The sequence below is a fragment of the Pieris brassicae genome, chromosome 9, assembly GCF_905147105.1.
Source record: "Pieris brassicae chromosome 9, ilPieBrab1.1, whole genome shotgun sequence".
Classification (NCBI taxonomy): Eukaryota; Metazoa; Arthropoda; class Insecta; order Lepidoptera; family Pieridae; genus Pieris; species Pieris brassicae.
Genome location: NC_059673.1, coordinates 16,995,369 through 17,013,994, shown reverse-complemented (window position 1 = coordinate 17,013,994; position 18,626 = coordinate 16,995,369). Strand labels below are relative to the sequence as shown.

At 32.3% G+C, this 18,626-nt stretch overlaps 3 protein-coding genes across 3 annotated transcripts; all 3 read right to left on the bottom strand.

The window, feature by feature from the left end:
- Window positions 1-526: 526 nt before the first annotated feature.
- LOC123714162 (maltase A1-like) lies at window positions 527-5,560 on the bottom strand. The gene is made up of 11 exons (XM_045668332.1): window positions 5,404-5,560; window positions 5,082-5,261; window positions 4,524-4,684; window positions 4,104-4,229; window positions 3,520-3,640; window positions 2,892-3,223; window positions 2,601-2,708; window positions 2,048-2,299; window positions 1,642-1,739; window positions 911-1,060; window positions 527-681 (listed from the first exon to the last, which is right to left on the bottom strand). Exons 1-11 carry the CDS (start codon window positions 5,537-5,539, stop codon window positions 579-581), a joined length of 1,767 nt encoding a protein of 588 aa, XP_045524288.1. The 5' UTR covers window positions 5,540-5,560; the 3' UTR covers window positions 527-578.
- A 1,028-nt stretch (window positions 5,561-6,588) lies between these two features.
- LOC123714161 (maltase A1-like) lies at window positions 6,589-11,622 on the bottom strand. The gene is made up of 11 exons (XM_045668331.1): window positions 11,466-11,622; window positions 11,144-11,323; window positions 10,586-10,746; window positions 10,166-10,291; window positions 9,582-9,702; window positions 8,954-9,285; window positions 8,663-8,770; window positions 8,110-8,361; window positions 7,704-7,801; window positions 6,973-7,122; window positions 6,589-6,743 (listed from the first exon to the last, which is right to left on the bottom strand). Exons 1-11 carry the CDS (start codon window positions 11,599-11,601, stop codon window positions 6,641-6,643), a joined length of 1,767 nt encoding a protein of 588 aa, XP_045524287.1. The 5' UTR covers window positions 11,602-11,622; the 3' UTR covers window positions 6,589-6,640.
- Window positions 11,623-12,650: 1,028 nt separating this feature from the next.
- Window positions 12,651-18,566, bottom strand: LOC123714160 (maltase A1-like). Its single transcript, XM_045668330.1, has 11 exons — window positions 18,401-18,566; window positions 18,079-18,258; window positions 17,521-17,681; window positions 16,164-16,289; window positions 15,720-15,840; window positions 15,095-15,426; window positions 14,749-14,856; window positions 14,172-14,423; window positions 13,766-13,863; window positions 13,035-13,184; window positions 12,651-12,805 (listed from the first exon to the last, which is right to left on the bottom strand). The coding sequence occupies exons 1-11, from the start codon at window positions 18,534-18,536 to the stop codon at window positions 12,703-12,705; spliced, it is 1,767 nt and encodes a 588-aa protein (XP_045524286.1). The 5' UTR covers window positions 18,537-18,566; the 3' UTR covers window positions 12,651-12,702.
- Between the last annotated feature and the right edge of the window lie 60 nt (window positions 18,567-18,626).

Genomic DNA, 18,626 nt, shown 5'->3' with positions numbered 1-18,626 from the left:
GCTAAACCAAACAATAGTTTAGATCAGTATATAGCTTTATCAATATAATATAATATTTACAGGAAATGTTCTCGAAAACAATAACAAAGGAAACTCATATATATGTCGTAGCCAACTAGTTTAATTAGCCGTTCCATTAACAGCCTAGCCTTTTAACTAAACGGCGCCGTTTCACTAGCGGCCTAATATTCAGCCGTCGGGTTTGTAACAATATTTATTAAACTGGCTGCCTTATCCATTCGTACTATCATTTGACACAAATAAACATGCTGAAATATCTGACATAATAAATTTATTATTTAAAATTAACTTATAAGTGTTCTTATCCTAAGTTTTACACTGTTTGTCACTCTTCCATACTATTTTTCATAAAACTTTGGAAAATATCATCAAATTTTGTTGTTTGCCGTCGCAATATTAACGGTTTGGTGTAGGTGGTAGAATGTGGAACTAAATATATATGAACAGGATAGGCAAGGAATTCATCATCGTCATCGATTCAAGTCGAAATAAAACTTCTTCGTTATAATTTTTATTTATATTTAATGATTGTTGGGCATTTGTTGTTTATAAAAACATTATTTATTATTTTCGCAGCAGTCCTTCGTTGTGACACACAAACTTTGTAGAAGTAAAGCACATTTGCCAGTCATAATAACTTTTTCTTTGCGAATAATTGCGCTGTAAAAATGTAAAACAAAATTTCATATAACAATGTTTTAAACTTTTTAAAGAATAGATAGTTAAACATTAAGAATACACCTTATTTCTACACCTACATTTAACATGTTTTTCATATGTAAAACTAACCATTATTATAATTCCTAATTACAGTGGTAAAGTGTAAGTTGGAATGCAGTGAAACCTTACTACATAAATACTATATATCTCTAAAGGTATATTTTCTTACCCATTTTCTAAGGCACTGCCCTCACAATCCACTCCGGAGGCTACGACAATCAAATATGTTGGTAGCCATTCAAACTCTGATAAGTCAGTATTCTCTGTGTCATCTGACAAATTAATTACACCAACGATTGCTGGGTTATCCGGAAGCATTCTGTTGAATATAAGTCATTATGCGTTTTCATTATAAAAAGTACATAATTACACAGAATGTTGTTAGCAGATAGAATTGTTAAACTTGGCATAAAATTCTATGGCAATTACATTAACTCATATTTCGTCACTATTTCTGAACAAATATAAGTATTAGAACAAACATTTTAACAAAAAAATTGTGTGCGTGTATTAGTGTAACACGTAACAAGTGAAACTTCTTTATGATCTTAGTTTTAGAAAAATGATCTATTATATGCAACTTTACAGAAATTGGTTAAATAAAGTTTAACAAAAGGCTTTTATTATCATAAACATGAATACAAATAATACAATTATTTCATTTTACATTATTACTACTAAGATTATTACAAAATTTTATTAATTGTAATAGAATTATTACTATCGTTGTTATCGTTATTATATATTTTTGTTATTAATTAATGCCTTCGAATCTCTTCGAATCAAAGGTGGTAGGGACAAGAAAAAGATGCCGCGTAACGAAAAATTGTGAAGGTAATTTCTTATCTGATAAATAGTTTCTTTTTAAACCTTCTTCAAACATATCAAAACATTTCCTACCTGGCCACAACTAGAGTTGAATTTGACAAACTTCTGATATCTAAAGCCCCTTTGCGTACTGCATCTTTCTTTCTAATGGTCACCACGTCTTTATAGAACTGAAATTTATAAAATTTTAGTGCACTTGTACATACATAATAAAATACAGTATTTAAATGGTAGCTTTAGCAATTCGGATTAACTTACGGGACAAGACTAATGACACTATTTTAACTAGAGTATGATAATTATTATTTTGCTTAAATTCTGATTTAGTTTTTTTTAATAAAGGAGATTTCTTTGAATAAAATAATTAGTAGTATAGTTCTCTAAATAACTATACTACTAACCTACTAACTATGCCTAAATTTTATGCCTAAAGTTATTTCTTATTTATTTTATATGACTGAATTATGCTTGTATATACCTGATAATGACTTTTATTTGCCTTCAGCTGTGCATCTAAATTCACATCTTTATAATTGTCAGCAACGGGCAACCATGTTTTACCATCTGTAGTAGAAAACCCAGCATTGGGACTGTCGTCCCAGTGGTATGGAGTTCTGCTTGGATCACGTGAATTTTTCCAGTAGTTGATAGGATCGTCAGTATTGCATGCTTGTGGATCCTGTGTTTCTTCCCATGTTATAAAACCATCTGTCATCCCTAATTCTTCTCCCTGTGAATTTTGTATGTTTATTACCTAACCTTCAAGGTATACCTACGTACGTTAGCGACATCCGAAGAACAATAATAACCCACTATAGGAATGGGATTCAACTTTCTGCATTTGTTTCATAGTCATATCCAATTAGGTGATCAACCCCTGTCTGACACATTACAAGGGTAAGATTTAGAACCTAAACTAACATGGTCCATAACATATAAATTAATCTTCTACCATAGACTAAAGTTTGCGCCTATCGTGATTACTTTGAACGGATCTCATTCAGATAATTTTATCTAATTAGTTGCTTTACCTGATAAGTAAATGCAACCCCGGGAAGTAGCAGTGTCAGCATATTCATTGCGTCTACTCTGTCAACTCCTACACGAGTGGCTAATCTACTTTGATCATGGTTTCCATTCTGTAAAAAAAATTGATAAAAGATTATACAGCCAACATCATCAGGTAAATATTCAAGTTTTTTAGCTGCATCAAACAGTAATTCAAAATTGGTTAATTTTATCCTTTTTCTTTAATTTCTGAGTAAAGAATACGCACAAATACTCTGTATAAGTTTGCTATTAGCCTAACAGACACAACATACCACCCAGTTAGCAGTCCTTCCCACCGGCATGTTCTCCATCCATTGATCAATAATTCGTTTAATAGCTACCGCATCAGAATCCTTACGAATATTCTCCAAAAGAGAAAAGTTGAAAGGAATAGAACCGTTCCTTTTTCCGTCCCCATAATATCTCATTAGATGTTCTAAGTCTGTGTAGGCTTCGGTTATCATGATTTTATATTCCTGATCCTTTATCGTGTATTCGTCGAGTACTTCTCGCCAATCGTATATAACTGAGTATGTCTCGTCTTGATCCTTTGTGTATATGTGTTTAAGATAATTATAGTCATCTTCGACGGCGTTTGGATCTCCTAAAAATTACGGTACATGTAATTAATAACACTCCACTGAACTGACATGTATTATAATATTTTATTTCACCATTAAGAAACACGTGAACATACTTGTTGTTATTACGTGAAGGGCGAAATGATTTTATCATACATACATAAAAACTAAAAAATCCATATACTTTAATATAGCAAAGTTATAAGCTAAGGAAGACATCTATTTTTTTTATTATATATTTTGTTTTATTTTAACTCTCAACACAACAAAGAAACTTAAGTGACCGCTGTTCGTTGCTAACTGTAACAATTAATTATACCAGATCTTGGTTCATCGGGATATCGTCCGCAAAAGTTTTTGGGGTCGGCTTCGTATATCATGTTAACAGCATCAATTCGGTATCCTGATATACCTCTGTCAAGCCAAAACCTAAGGACATCCTAAAATCAATGAAATAATTACTAAACATAGTTAACAAAACCATTTATTTAATTAAATATGTGATGTAGTGCCTTGCAACAATGGATGTAATAAATATTACATAGAATAATCGTTTCACTTTACTTTTACTGAAAATATACTTAAGGTATAATCAATCTTATATCTAAACTAATGTAATACTGAGGAAAGATTTGTATGTTGATTTATTTTTAAGTAAATATCAATGACAGGACATGTGCTTAACAATATTTTAGGCCTTGTGATGCGCCCTGATAGAGTCGGCTAGAATGCCTCACTGCGTTATTAACATTCGATAAGTGGGTGCAGAAAAATAACAAAATAAAGAAACTTAGTGGAAAATATATTATATTCTATTATAGATTTACATCGTCGACACTTCATTCATTCTGCTGATATGACGAAGGCAACAAGAGGCAATGCCATTATATAGATAGGACTAACCTTCATTTCTTCCTGAACCTTTTTATTTCTGTAGTTCAGATCAGGTTGTCCTATCACAAATTGGTGTAAGTAGAACTGTCCTCGCTCGACGCTGTATTCCCATGCACTTTTACGAAAATGACTGAGCTATAAAAACATACTTATATAAATAAATATATAAGAATAAGAAATGTATGTTTTAGTATCTATACAAAAAGAATTTATATACATTATCTGTATTTGATTAGCCTCGCTTACTTATCTAAATGCGTCTCTAAGTATTAATTAACTTACTTCACCTCTAACAGATGATGGGCAGATGTATTATTCTAATTATCTATAAACACATTGTTACTTATGTGTATATATACTTATACTGTTATATTAAATTAATAAAACACGGAGAAAATATATTTAGTTGCTATTTCGTTTATACTGTACCCAATTACTGGGAGGCTGAGTTTCGCCCACTGTGCAGGTATTAATGCCATCAGCCCAAACATAATAGTCCGAAAACTCAGGGTCTCCCTTTTTAGAGCGTATGAACCACTCGCTCTCATTGCTCGTATGATTTGGTACAAGGTCTAGGAGTACACGGAGTCCTGTAATTATAGTGATGTTTCATAATGGCATTCTTATGACACCTTCTATCAAGATATATTAAAATCGGTTTACTTAAGAATACGACTTTAAATTAGTAGACAGCTACCAATTTTTTCAGTATTCATCATTTGAACTCAACCTTGTATTGAGTTTCTGTGTTCAATCTAATCTATTTTAAAGATGGAATTGTAAAAAAATCAAACAAATCAAGTTTAAGATTTCGGATACAGTTCTAACATTAATTATGGTACTTAAATTGTAACTACGAATGCCCATCACATACATCTGTGTAAATTCTGCACGTTATGTTTACTATTTCTGTTCAACAGCTGAATTGTATCAGTAACACCAATATAACTACTGGAGAACAAATAATTTACTAGATTCTAGTGTTACCTAATCCTTTAGCCTTTGCAAGCAGTGTCTCAAAGTCCTCCATAGTTCCGAACTCTGGTGCAATCTGTCTGTAGTCAGAGATATCATAACCAGCATCATACATTGGGGATAGGAAGATTGGTGACAGCCATATTGCGTCAATACCAGTTTCTTGGAGATACGGCAATTTTTCTGTTATACCTGGAATATTTTACGTAGCTGTCGGTGTATTGTATGGACCTGAACTAATACAGATTCTACACTAATTTTCGAGCTATTAACTAACTATTCTTGCAAATACCATATTGCATAAAATGGGCTCGTAACAGGACTAGCCTCTTACCATTTAGATCACCAGTTCCATCTCCATTGCTGTCCTTAAAAGACTTTGGATAGATCTGATAGATCAGAGCTGATTTCCACCACTCAAGATCCACAGCCGACACTTCGGCTATGATTAAAATCAAAAGCAACCTCATAGCAGTAAGGTTTAAGCAAAACTACGAATAGGAAGTATAATTTCAATGGTTTTATCTGGACTCATAGATAAACTTTTGCAACTATACTTAAACATATGTTTTATTATGTTTCTCATAGATAATTAAGCACAGGTTATGAGCCATTGTATTTTTAATAAATATTGAATGACATATGAAGTAATTTTCCCTATTTTTGTACTATATGGCTCCAACTGCTTACTTCGAAAATCAGGATTCTGATTTACATGACGAACCCAAATTTAGAAATTATTAACCTTAACGTGAAAAACTAACTTCAACGGAGAAAAATTTAAACAAGCCAAAAGTGATGTAGTGTGAAGCATAAGGTTATTTCAAAAAGTATTATGAAAATCGATCCTGATGTCCACAAAGTGAACGCAGAAAGTGACTGTTGGTCACTAAATCGACGGTTAGTACTTCGTTTTTTTGACATAATGTTACATTTCGAAAAATAGCAATAAGAATATATATTATTATGATTTATAGTGAATAATTCAACTATGCTAAACCAAACAATAGTTTAGATCAGTATATAGCTTTATCAATATAATATAATATTTACAGGAAATGTTCTCGAAAACAATAACAAAGGAAACTCATATATATGTCGTAGCCAACTAGTTTAATTAGCCGTTCCATTAACAGCCTAGCCTTTTAACTAAACGGCGCCGTTTCACTAGCGGCCTAATATTCAGCCGTCGGGTTTGTAACAATATTTATTAAACTGGCTGCCTTATCCATTCGTACTATCATTTGACACAAATAAACATGCTGAAATATCTGACATAATAAATTTATTATTTAAAATTAACTTATAAGTGTTCTTATCCTAAGTTTTACACTGTTTGTCACTCTTCCATACTATTTTTCATAAAACTTTGGAAAATATCATCAAATTTTGTTGTTTGCCGTCGCAATATTAACGGTTTGGTGTAGGTGGTAGAATGTGGAACTAAATATATATGAACAGGATAGGCAAGGAATTCATCATCGTCATCGATTCAAGTCGAAATAAAACTTCTTCGTTATAATTTTTATTTATATTTAATGATTGTTGGGCATTTGTTGTTTATAAAAACATTATTTATTATTTTCGCAGCAGTCCTTCGTTGTGACACACAAACTTTGTAGAAGTAAAGCACATTTGCCAGTCATAATAACTTTTTCTTTGCGAATAATTGCGCTGTAAAAATGTAAAACAAAATTTCATATAACAATGTTTTAAACTTTTTAAAGAATAGATAGTTAAACATTAAGAATACACCTTATTTCTACACCTACATTTAACATGTTTTTCATATGTAAAACTAACCATTATTATAATTCCTAATTACAGTGGTAAAGTGTAAGTTGGAATGCAGTGAAACCTTACTACATAAATACTATATATCTCTAAAGGTATATTTTCTTACCCATTTTCTAAGGCACTGCCCTCACAATCCACTCCGGAGGCTACGACAATCAAATATGTTGGTAGCCATTCAAACTCTGATAAGTCAGTATTCTCTGTGTCATCTGACAAATTAATTACACCAACGATTGCTGGGTTATCCGGAAGCATTCTGTTGAATATAAGTCATTATGCGTTTTCATTATAAAAAGTACATAATTACACAGAATGTTGTTAGCAGATAGAATTGTTAAACTTGGCATAAAATTCTATGGCAATTACATTAACTCATATTTCGTCACTATTTCTGAACAAATATAAGTATTAGAACAAACATTTTAACAAAAAAATTGTGTGCGTGTATTAGTGTAACACGTAACAAGTGAAACTTCTTTATGATCTTAGTTTTAGAAAAATGATCTATTATATGCAACTTTACAGAAATTGGTTAAATAAAGTTTAACAAAAGGCTTTTATTATCATAAACATGAATACAAATAATACAATTATTTCATTTTACATTATTACTACTAAGATTATTACAAAATTTTATTAATTGTAATAGAATTATTACTATCGTTGTTATCGTTATTATATATTTTTGTTATTAATTAATGCCTTCGAATCTCTTCGAATCAAAGGTGGTAGGGACAAGAAAAAGATGCCGCGTAACGAAAAATTGTGAAGGTAATTTCTTATCTGATAAATAGTTTCTTTTTAAACCTTCTTCAAACATATCAAAACATTTCCTACCTGGCCACAACTAGAGTTGAATTTGACAAACTTCTGATATCTAAAGCCCCTTTGCGTACTGCATCTTTCTTTCTAATGGTCACCACGTCTTTATAGAACTGAAATTTATAAAATTTTAGTGCACTTGTACATACATAATAAAATACAGTATTTAAATGGTAGCTTTAGCAATTCGGATTAACTTACGGGACAAGACTAATGACACTATTTTAACTAGAGTATGATAATTATTATTTTGCTTAAATTCTGATTTAGTTTTTTTTAATAAAGGAGATTTCTTTGAATAAAATAATTAGTAGTATAGTTCTCTAAATAACTATACTACTAACCTACTAACTATGCCTAAATTTTATGCCTAAAGTTATTTCTTATTTATTTTATATGACTGAATTATGCTTGTATATACCTGATAATGACTTTTATTTGCCTTCAGCTGTGCATCTAAATTCACATCTTTATAATTGTCAGCAACGGGCAACCATGTTTTACCATCTGTAGTAGAAAACCCAGCATTGGGACTGTCGTCCCAGTGGTATGGAGTTCTGCTTGGATCACGTGAATTTTTCCAGTAGTTGATAGGATCGTCAGTATTGCATGCTTGTGGATCCTGTGTTTCTTCCCATGTTATAAAACCATCTGTCATCCCTAATTCTTCTCCCTGTGAATTTTGTATGTTTATTACCTAACCTTCAAGGTATACCTACGTACGTTAGCGACATCCGAAGAACAATAATAACCCACTATAGGAATGGGATTCAACTTTCTGCATTTGTTTCATAGTCATATCCAATTAGGTGATCAACCCCTGTCTGACACATTACAAGGGTAAGATTTAGAACCTAAACTAACATGGTCCATAACATATAAATTAATCTTCTACCATAGACTAAAGTTTGCGCCTATCGTGATTACTTTGAACGGATCTCATTCAGATAATTTTATCTAATTAGTTGCTTTACCTGATAAGTAAATGCAACCCCGGGAAGTAGCAGTGTCAGCATATTCATTGCGTCTACTCTGTCAACTCCTACACGAGTGGCTAATCTACTTTGATCATGGTTTCCATTCTGTAAAAAAAATTGATAAAAGATTATACAGCCAACATCATCAGGTAAATATTCAAGTTTTTTAGCTGCATCAAACAGTAATTCAAAATTGGTTAATTTTATCCTTTTTCTTTAATTTCTGAGTAAAGAATACGCACAAATACTCTGTATAAGTTTGCTATTAGCCTAACAGACACAACATACCACCCAGTTAGCAGTCCTTCCCACCGGCATGTTCTCCATCCATTGATCAATAATTCGTTTAATAGCTACCGCATCAGAATCCTTACGAATATTCTCCAAAAGAGAAAAGTTGAAAGGAATAGAACCGTTCCTTTTTCCGTCCCCATAATATCTCATTAGATGTTCTAAGTCTGTGTAGGCTTCGGTTATCATGATTTTATATTCCTGATCCTTTATCGTGTATTCGTCGAGTACTTCTCGCCAATCGTATATAACTGAGTATGTCTCGTCTTGATCCTTTGTGTATATGTGTTTAAGATAATTATAGTCATCTTCGACGGCGTTTGGATCTCCTAAAAATTACGGTACATGTAATTAATAACACTCCACTGAACTGACATGTATTATAATATTTTATTTCACCATTAAGAAACACGTGAACATACTTGTTGTTATTACGTGAAGGGCGAAATGATTTTATCATACATACATAAAAACTAAAAAATCCATATACTTTAATATAGCAAAGTTATAAGCTAAGGAAGACATCTATTTTTTTTATTATATATTTTGTTTTATTTTAACTCTCAACACAACAAAGAAACTTAAGTGACCGCTGTTCGTTGCTAACTGTAACAATTAATTATACCAGATCTTGGTTCATCGGGATATCGTCCGCAAAAGTTTTTGGGGTCGGCTTCGTATATCATGTTAACAGCATCAATTCGGTATCCTGATATACCTCTGTCAAGCCAAAACCTAAGGACATCCTAAAATCAATGAAATAATTACTAAACATAGTTAACAAAACCATTTATTTAATTAAATATGTGATGTAGTGCCTTGCAACAATGGATGTAATAAATATTACATAGAATAATCGTTTCACTTTACTTTTACTGAAAATATACTTAAGGTATAATCAATCTTATATCTAAACTAATGTAATACTGAGGAAAGATTTGTATGTTGATTTATTTTTAAGTAAATATCAATGACAGGACATGTGCTTAACAATATTTTAGGCCTTGTGATGCGCCCTGATAGAGTCGGCTAGAATGCCTCACTGCGTTATTAACATTCGATAAGTGGGTGCAGAAAAATAACAAAATAAAGAAACTTAGTGGAAAATATATTATATTCTATTATAGATTTACATCGTCGACACTTCATTCATTCTGCTGATATGACGAAGGCAACAAGAGGCAATGCCATTATATAGATAGGACTAACCTTCATTTCTTCCTGAACCTTTTTATTTCTGTAGTTCAGATCAGGTTGTCCTATCACAAATTGGTGTAAGTAGAACTGTCCTCGCTCGACGCTGTATTCCCATGCACTTTTACGAAAATGACTGAGCTATAAAAACATACTTATATAAATAAATATATAAGAATAAGAAATGTATGTTTTAGTATCTATACAAAAAGAATTTATATACATTATCTGTATTTGATTAGCCTCGCTTACTTATCTAAATGCGTCTCTAAGTATTAATTAACTTACTTCACCTCTAACAGATGATGGGCAGATGTATTATTCTAATTATCTATAAACACATTGTTACTTATGTGTATATATACTTATACTGTTATATTAAATTAATAAAACACGGAGAAAATATATTTAGTTGCTATTTCGTTTATACTGTACCCAATTACTGGGAGGCTGAGTTTCGCCCACTGTGCAGGTATTAATGCCATCAGCCCAAACATAATAGTCCGAAAACTCAGGGTCTCCCTTTTTAGAGCGTATGAACCACTCGCTCTCATTGCTCGTATGATTTGGTACAAGGTCTAGGAGTACACGGAGTCCTGTAATTATAGTGATGTTTCATAATGGCATTCTTATGACACCTTCTATCAAGATATATTAAAATCGGTTTACTTAAGAATACGACTTTAAATTAGTAGACAGCTACCAATTTTTTCAGTATTCATCATTTGAACTCAACCTTGTATTGAGTTTCTGTGTTCAATCTAATCTATTTTAAAGATGGAATTGTAAAAAAATCAAACAAATCAAGTTTAAGATTTCGGATACAGTTCTAACATTAATTATGGTACTTAAATTGTAACTACGAATGCCCATCACATACATCTGTGTAAATTCTGCACGTTATGTTTACTATTTCTGTTCAACAGCTGAATTGTATCAGTAACACCAATATAACTACTGGAGAACAAATAATTTACTAGATTCTAGTGTTACCTAATCCTTTAGCCTTTGCAAGCAGTGTCTCAAAGTCCTCCATAGTTCCGAACTCTGGTGCAATCTGTCTGTAGTCAGAGATATCATAACCAGCATCATACATTGGGGATAGGAAGATTGGTGACAGCCATATTGCGTCAATACCAGTTTCTTGGAGATACGGCAATTTTTCTGTTATACCTGGAATATTTTACGTAGCTGTCGGTGTATTGTATGGACCTGAACTAATACAGATTCTACACTAATTTTCGAGCTATTAACTAACTATTCTTGCAAATACCATATTGCATAAAATGGGCTCGTAACAGGACTAGCCTCTTACCATTTAGATCACCAGTTCCATCTCCATTGCTGTCCTTAAAAGACTTTGGATAGATCTGATAGATCAGAGCTGATTTCCACCACTCAAGATCCACAGCCGACACTTCGGCTATGATTAAAATCAAAAGCAACCTCATAGCAGTAAGGTTTAAGCAAAACTACGAATAGGAAGTATAATTTCAATGGTTTTATCTGGACTCATAGATAAACTTTTGCAACTATACTTAAACATATGTTTTATTATGTTTCTCATAGATAATTAAGCACAGGTTATGAGCCATTGTATTTTTAATAAATATTGAATGACATATGAAGTAATTTTCCCTATTTTTGTACTATATGGCTCCAACTGCTTACTTCGAAAATCAGGATTCTGATTTACATGACGAACCCAAATTTAGAAATTATTAACCTTAACGTGAAAAACTAACTTCAACGGAGAAAAATTTAAACAAGCCAAAAGTGATGTAGTGTGAAGCATAAGGTTATTTCAAAAAGTATTATGAAAATCGATCCTGATGTCCACAAAGTGAACGCAGAAAGTGACTGTTGGTCACTAAATCGACGGTTAGTACTTCGTTTTTTTGACATAATGTTACATTTCGAAAAATAGCAATAAGAATATATATTATTATGATTTATAGTGAATAATTCAACTATGCTAAACCAAACAATAGTTTAGATCAGTATATAGCTTTATCAATATAATATAATATTTACAGGAAATGTTCTCGAAAACAATAACAAAGGAAACTCATATATATGTCGTAGCCAACTAGTTTAATTAGCCGTTCCATTAACAGCCTAGCCTTTTAACTAAACGGCGCCGTTTCACTAGCGGCCTAATATTCAGCCGTCGGGTTTGTAACAATATTTATTAAACTGGCTGCCTTATCCATTCGTACTATCATTTGACACAAATAAACATGCTGAAATATCTGACATAATAAATTTATTATTTAAAATTAACTTATAAGTGTTCTTATCCTAAGTTTTACACTGTTTGTCACTCTTCCATACTATTTTTCATAAAACTTTGGAAAATATCATCAAATTTTGTTGTTTGCCGTCGCAATATTAACGGTTTGGTGTAGGTGGTAGAATGTGGAACTAAATATATATGAACAGGATAGGCAAGGAATTCATCATCGTCATCGATTCAAGTCGAAATAAAACTTCTTCGTTATAATTTTTATTTATATTTAATGATTGTTGGGCATTTGTTGTTTATAAAAACATTATTTATTATTTTCGCAGCAGTCCTTCGTTGTGACACACAAACTTTGTAGAAGTAAAGCACATTTGCCAGTCATAATAACTTTTTCTTTGCGAATAATTGCGCTGTAAAAATGTAAAACAAAATTTCATATAACAATGTTTTAAACTTTTTAAAGAATAGATAGTTAAACATTAAGAATACACCTTATTTCTACACCTACATTTAACATGTTTTTCATATGTAAAACTAACCATTATTATAATTCCTAATTACAGTGGTAAAGTGTAAGTTGGAATGCAGTGAAACCTTACTACATAAATACTATATATCTCTAAAGGTATATTTTCTTACCCATTTTCTAAGGCACTGCCCTCACAATCCACTCCGGAGGCTACGACAATCAAATATGTTGGTAGCCATTCAAACTCTGATAAGTCAGTATTCTCTGTGTCATCTGACAAATTAATTACACCAACGATTGCTGGGTTATCCGGAAGCATTCTGTTGAATATAAGTCATTATGCGTTTTCATTATAAAAAGTACATAATTACACAGAATGTTGTTAGCAGATAGAATTGTTAAACTTGGCATAAAATTCTATGGCAATTACATTAACTCATATTTCGTCACTATTTCTGAACAAATATAAGTATTAGAACAAACATTTTAACAAAAAAATTGTGTGCGTGTATTAGTGTAACACGTAACAAGTGAAACTTCTTTATGATCTTAGTTTTAGAAAAATGATCTATTATATGCAACTTTACAGAAATTGGTTAAATAAAGTTTAACAAAAGGCTTTTATTATCATAAACATGAATACAAATAATACAATTATTTCATTTTACATTATTACTACTAAGATTATTACAAAATTTTATTAATTGTAATAGAATTATTACTATCGTTGTTATCGTTATTATATATTTTTGTTATTAATTAATGCCTTCGAATCTCTTCGAATCAAAGGTGGTAGGGACAAGAAAAAGATGCCGCGTAACGAAAAATTGTGAAGGTAATTTCTTATCTGATAAATAGTTTCTTTTTAAACCTTCTTCAAACATATCAAAACATTTCCTACCTGGCCACAACTAGAGTTGAATTTGACAAACTTCTGATATCTAAAGCCCCTTTGCGTACTGCATCTTTCTTTCTAATGGTCACCACGTCTTTATAGAACTGAAATTTATAAAATTTTAGTGCACTTGTACATACATAATAAAATACAGTATTTAAATGGTAGCTTTAGCAATTCGGATTAACTTACGGGACAAGACTAATGACACTATTTTAACTAGAGTATGATAATTATTATTTTGCTTAAATTCTGATTTAGTTTTTTTTAATAAAGGAGATTTCTTTGAATAAAATAATTAGTAGTATAGTTCTCTAAATAACTATACTACTAACCTACTAACTATGCCTAAATTTTATGCCTAAAGTTATTTCTTATTTATTTTATATGACTGAATTATGCTTGTATATACCTGATAATGACTTTTATTTGCCTTCAGCTGTGCATCTAAATTCACATCTTTATAATTGTCAGCAACGGGCAACCATGTTTTACCATCTGTAGTAGAAAACCCAGCATTGGGACTGTCGTCCCAGTGGTATGGAGTTCTGCTTGGATCACGTGAATTTTTCCAGTAGTTGATAGGATCGTCAGTATTGCATGCTTGTGGATCCTGTGTTTCTTCCCATGTTATAAAACCATCTGTCATCCCTAATTCTTCTCCCTGTGAATTTTGTATGTTTATTACCTAACCTTCAAGGTATACCTACGTACGTTAGCGACATCCGAAGAACAATAATAACCCACTATAGGAATGGGATTCAACTTTCTGCATTTGTTTCATAGACATAAGCAATTTGGTGATCAGACCTCTCTGCCTGACACACATCATAAGGGAAAGGTCAGAATCTAAATTAACATGGATTTAAATATTTGGCTTATTCTATCCATAAAATATAAATAAATCTTCATCCATAGTCCATGGGCGACAATCGTGATAACTCAGAACAGATCTCACTCAGATCATTTTATGTAATAAGTTGCTTTACCTGATAAGTAAATGCAACCCCGGGAAGTAGCAGTGTCAGCATATTCATTGCGTCTACTCTGTCAACTCCTACACGAGTGGCTAATCTACTTTGATCATGGTTTCCATTCTGTAGAAAAATTAGATAAAAGATTATATAAGCCAACATAAAACTACAAAGTAAATATAAATAAAAGTTATTTTAAACGACGGAAATATTTTTTGAAATCTTGCTAATTATTAAATTTATTCAATGTTAAATGTTAATCAAAATTGGTTAATTTTATCCTTTTTCTTTAATTTCTGAGTAAAGAACACGCACAAATACTCTGTATAAGTTTGCTATTAGCCTAACAGACACAACATACCACCCAGTTAGCAGTCCTTCCCACCGGCATGTTCTCCATCCATTGATCAATAATTCGTTTAATAGCTACCGCATCAGAATCCTTACGAATATTCTCCAAAAGAGAAAAGTTGAAAGGAATAGAACCGTTCCTTTTTCCATCCCCATAATATCTCATTAGATGTTCTAAGTCTGTGTAGGCTTCGGTTATCATGATTTTATATTCCTGATCCTTTATCGTGTATTCGTCGAGTACTTCTCGCCAATCGTATATAACTGAGTATGTCTCGTCTTGATCCTTTGTGTATATGTGTTTAAGATAATTATAGTCATCTTCGACGGCGTTTGGATCTCCTAAAAATTACGGTTCATGTAATTAATAACACTCCACTGAACTGACATGTATTATAATATTTTATTTCACCATTAAGAAACACGTGAACATACTTGTTGTTATTACGTGAAGGGCGAAATGATTTCATCATACATACATAAAAACTAAAAAATCCATATACTTTAATATAGCAAAGTTATAAGCTGGAAGACATCTATTTTTTTATTATATATTTTGTTTTATTTTAACTCTCAACACAACAAAGAAACTCAAGTGACCGCGGTCTGTTGCTAACAGTAATAACAAACTATACCAGATCTTGGTTCATCCGGATATCGTCCACAAAATTGTTTGGGGTCGGCTTCGTACATTGTGTTAACAGCATCAATTCGGTATCCTGATATACCTCTGTCCAGCCAAAACCTAAGGACATCCTAAAATCAATGAAATCATTACGAAACTTATTTAACAAGACCTTTCAATTAATTAAACAAGTGATGTTCTGTACCAGTGAATACCTATGACAGGACGTATTGTTAACAATATTCCAGGCCTCCTGATGCGCCCTGATAGTCGGCTAGAATGCCTCACTGCGTTATTAACATTCGATAAGTGGGTGCAGAAAAATAACAAAATAAAGAAACTTAGTGGAAAATGTATTATATCCTATTATAGATTTACATCGTCGACACTTCATTCATTCTGCTGATATGACGAGGGCAACAAGAGGCAATGCCATTATATAGATAGGACTAACCTTCATTTCTTCCTGAACCTTTTTATTTCTGTAGTTCAGATCAGGTTGTCCTATCACAAATTGGTGTAAGTAGTATTGTCCTCGCTCGACGCTGTATTCCCATGCACTTTTACGAAATTGGCTGAGCTATATAAATATACTTGTAAATAAGTAATCAATGAAAACTTTATAATTTAGTATCTATACAATAAAAATCTATATTCTATACTATGTGTATTTGATTAGCTTCGCTTACTTATCTAAATGCTCAACTTCCTTCACCACTAACAGGAAACTTAATATTCGTATTATCTATAATTCCATTGTTACTTACGTATGTGTACCTTAGTCTGGCCATAAATACTGTTACAATTGAAAATTAACAAAATATTACATTTGAATTTAGAATGTGTCATTTTTATATCATTGTTCATTGGTTTTCTCATTTTGGCGCCAATACATTGTACAATATTTTGCGATATTAAAATGGAGTGTGGTACAAACCGAATCGCTGTGATTGCATTACACAAAGTAGGAGGAGTATGGAGCCAAATGCAATTTTTTAAACTCTCCATACGCTTAGTGTTAGTAAAATGTTTGTACCGGGCTATTAATAGGTACGAGACCTTCTCTGTTTGTGTCAGAAAAATATCTGGTTGTACACGTAGTGTTCATACGAAGAAGGTGGTCAAAACAGTAAGAAAAAGAATTCAATGAAGTCCTGTCCGAAAGCAAAAGATTTTATCTCGGTTGATGAAGATAACAGCTAAAACCATGTCAGGTTGGTAAAACCGAAACAACTACTGAACCGGTACGCAAAAATTTATTTACGGATGATAATTTTTTTACAATTTACCAACATTTTAACAAACAATATGACCGTATTTATGCTCAAAGCTCTAAGGAAGCTTTCTAATTAGTCGACAGAGTGCAACGTGGGCACTATCCGACTTCAGTAATTGTTTGGTGGGGTATTAGCTGTGAGGGAGTGACTGAGCCATACCTTTATGGAAAAGGTACAAAACATCGGCACAAGTGTAACAAGATACCATTCCTAAGAAGGTAGTGAAGCCCCTTAACAACTCCATGTTCAATAACCAAGAATGGTCCTTCCAGCAAGACTGGAATTTTCCCATGGAAATAGTGCGTGCTTCTATTGATATTTGGCCTCAACGTTTAAAGGACAGTATTGCAGCATTGGAGACCACATCGAATAAGCTTTTCATATTTTAAATTGTTTTATATTTATGTATTTAACTAATACACTGTAAATGTAATAAATGGCTAGACTAGGTATACCCTATAATATTATTATATAATAATTAAAATAAAGTAACGGTGAGAAATCAATTTAGTTGCTATTTCGTTTATACTGTACCCAATTACTGGGAGGCTGAGTTTCGCCCACTGTGCAGGTATTAATGCCATCAGCCCAAACATAATAGTCCGAAAACTTAGGGTCTCCCTGTTTAGAGCGTATGAACCACTCGCTCTCATTGCTCGTATGATTTGGTACAAGGTCTAGGAGTACACGGAGTCCTGTAATTATAGTGATGTTTCATAATGGCATTCTTATGACACCTTCTATCAAGATATATTAAAATCGGTTTACTTAAGAATACGACTTTAAATTAGTAGACATTTACCAATTTTTTCAGTATTCATCATTTGAACTCAACCTTGTGTTGAGATTTTGTGTTCAATCTAATCTATTTTAAAGATGGAATTGTAAAAAAATCAAACAAATCAAGTTTAAGATTTCGGATACAGTTCTAACATTAATTATGGTACTTAAATTGTAACGACGAATGCCCATCACATACATCTGTGTAAATTCTCCACGTTATATTTACTATTTCTGTTCAACAGCTGAATTGTATCGGTAACACCAATATAACTACTGGAGAACAAATAATTTACTAGATTCTAGTGTTACCTAATCCTTTAGCCTTTGCAAGCAGTGTCTCAAAGTCCTCCATAGTTCCGAACTCTGGTGCAATCTGTCTGTAGTCAGAGATATCATAACCAGCATCATACATTGGGGATAGGAAGATTGGTGACAGCCATATTGCGTCAATACCAGTTTCTTGGAGATACGGCAATTTTTCTGTTATACCTGGAATATTTTACGTAGCTGTCGGTGTATTGTATGGACCTGAACTAATACAGATTCTACACTAATTTTCGAGCTATTAACTAACTATTCTTGCAAATACCATATTGCATAAAATGGGCTCGTAACAGGACTAGCCTCTTACCATTTAGATCACCAGTTCCATCTCCATTGCTGTCCTTAAAAGACCTTGGATAGATCTGATAGATCAGAGCTGATTTCCACCACTCAAGATCCACAGCCGACACTTCGGCTATGATTAAAATCAAAAGCAACCTCATAGCAGTAAGGTTTAAGCAAAACTACGAATAGGAAGCATAATTTCAATGGTTTTATATGAACTCATAGATAATCTTTTCAATTACACTTAA

What these genes read in the sequence shown, in the direction of transcription:
- LOC123714162 (XM_045668332.1), bottom strand. Translation starts at nt 5,539, where the DNA reads ATGAGGTTGCTTTTGATTTTAATCATAGCCGAAGTGTCGGCTGTGGAT. An exon ending in TCCCGATGAACCAAGATCTG is followed by an intron (nt 3,224 to 3,519) that starts GTATAATTAATT and finishes CGTAATTTTTAG; the next exon opens with GAGATCCAAACGCCGTCGAA. An exon ending in GGCAGTGCCTTAGAAAATGG is followed by an intron (nt 682 to 910) that starts GTAAGAAAATAT and finishes ACATTTTTACAG; the next exon opens with CGCAATTATTCGCAAAGAAA.
- LOC123714161 (XM_045668331.1), bottom strand. Translation starts at nt 11,601, where the DNA reads ATGAGGTTGCTTTTGATTTTAATCATAGCCGAAGTGTCGGCTGTGGAT. An exon ending in AGGTTCAGGAAGAAATGAAG is followed by an intron (nt 9,703 to 10,165) that starts GTTAGTCCTATC and finishes CATTGATTTTAG; the next exon opens with GATGTCCTTAGGTTTTGGCT. An exon ending in CAAATAAAAGTCATTATCAG is followed by an intron (nt 7,802 to 8,109) that starts GTATATACAAGC and finishes TATAAATTTCAG; the next exon opens with TTCTATAAAGACGTGGTGAC.
- LOC123714160 (XM_045668330.1), bottom strand. Translation starts at nt 18,536, where the DNA reads ATGAGGTTGCTTTTGATTTTAATCATAGCCGAAGTGTCGGCTGTGGAT. An exon ending in TGGAACTGGTGATCTAAATG is followed by an intron (nt 18,259 to 18,400) that starts GTAAGAGGCTAG and finishes AAAATATTCCAG; the next exon opens with GTATAACAGAAAAATTGCCG. An exon ending in GGCAGTGCCTTAGAAAATGG is followed by an intron (nt 12,806 to 13,034) that starts GTAAGAAAATAT and finishes ACATTTTTACAG; the next exon opens with CGCAATTATTCGCAAAGAAA.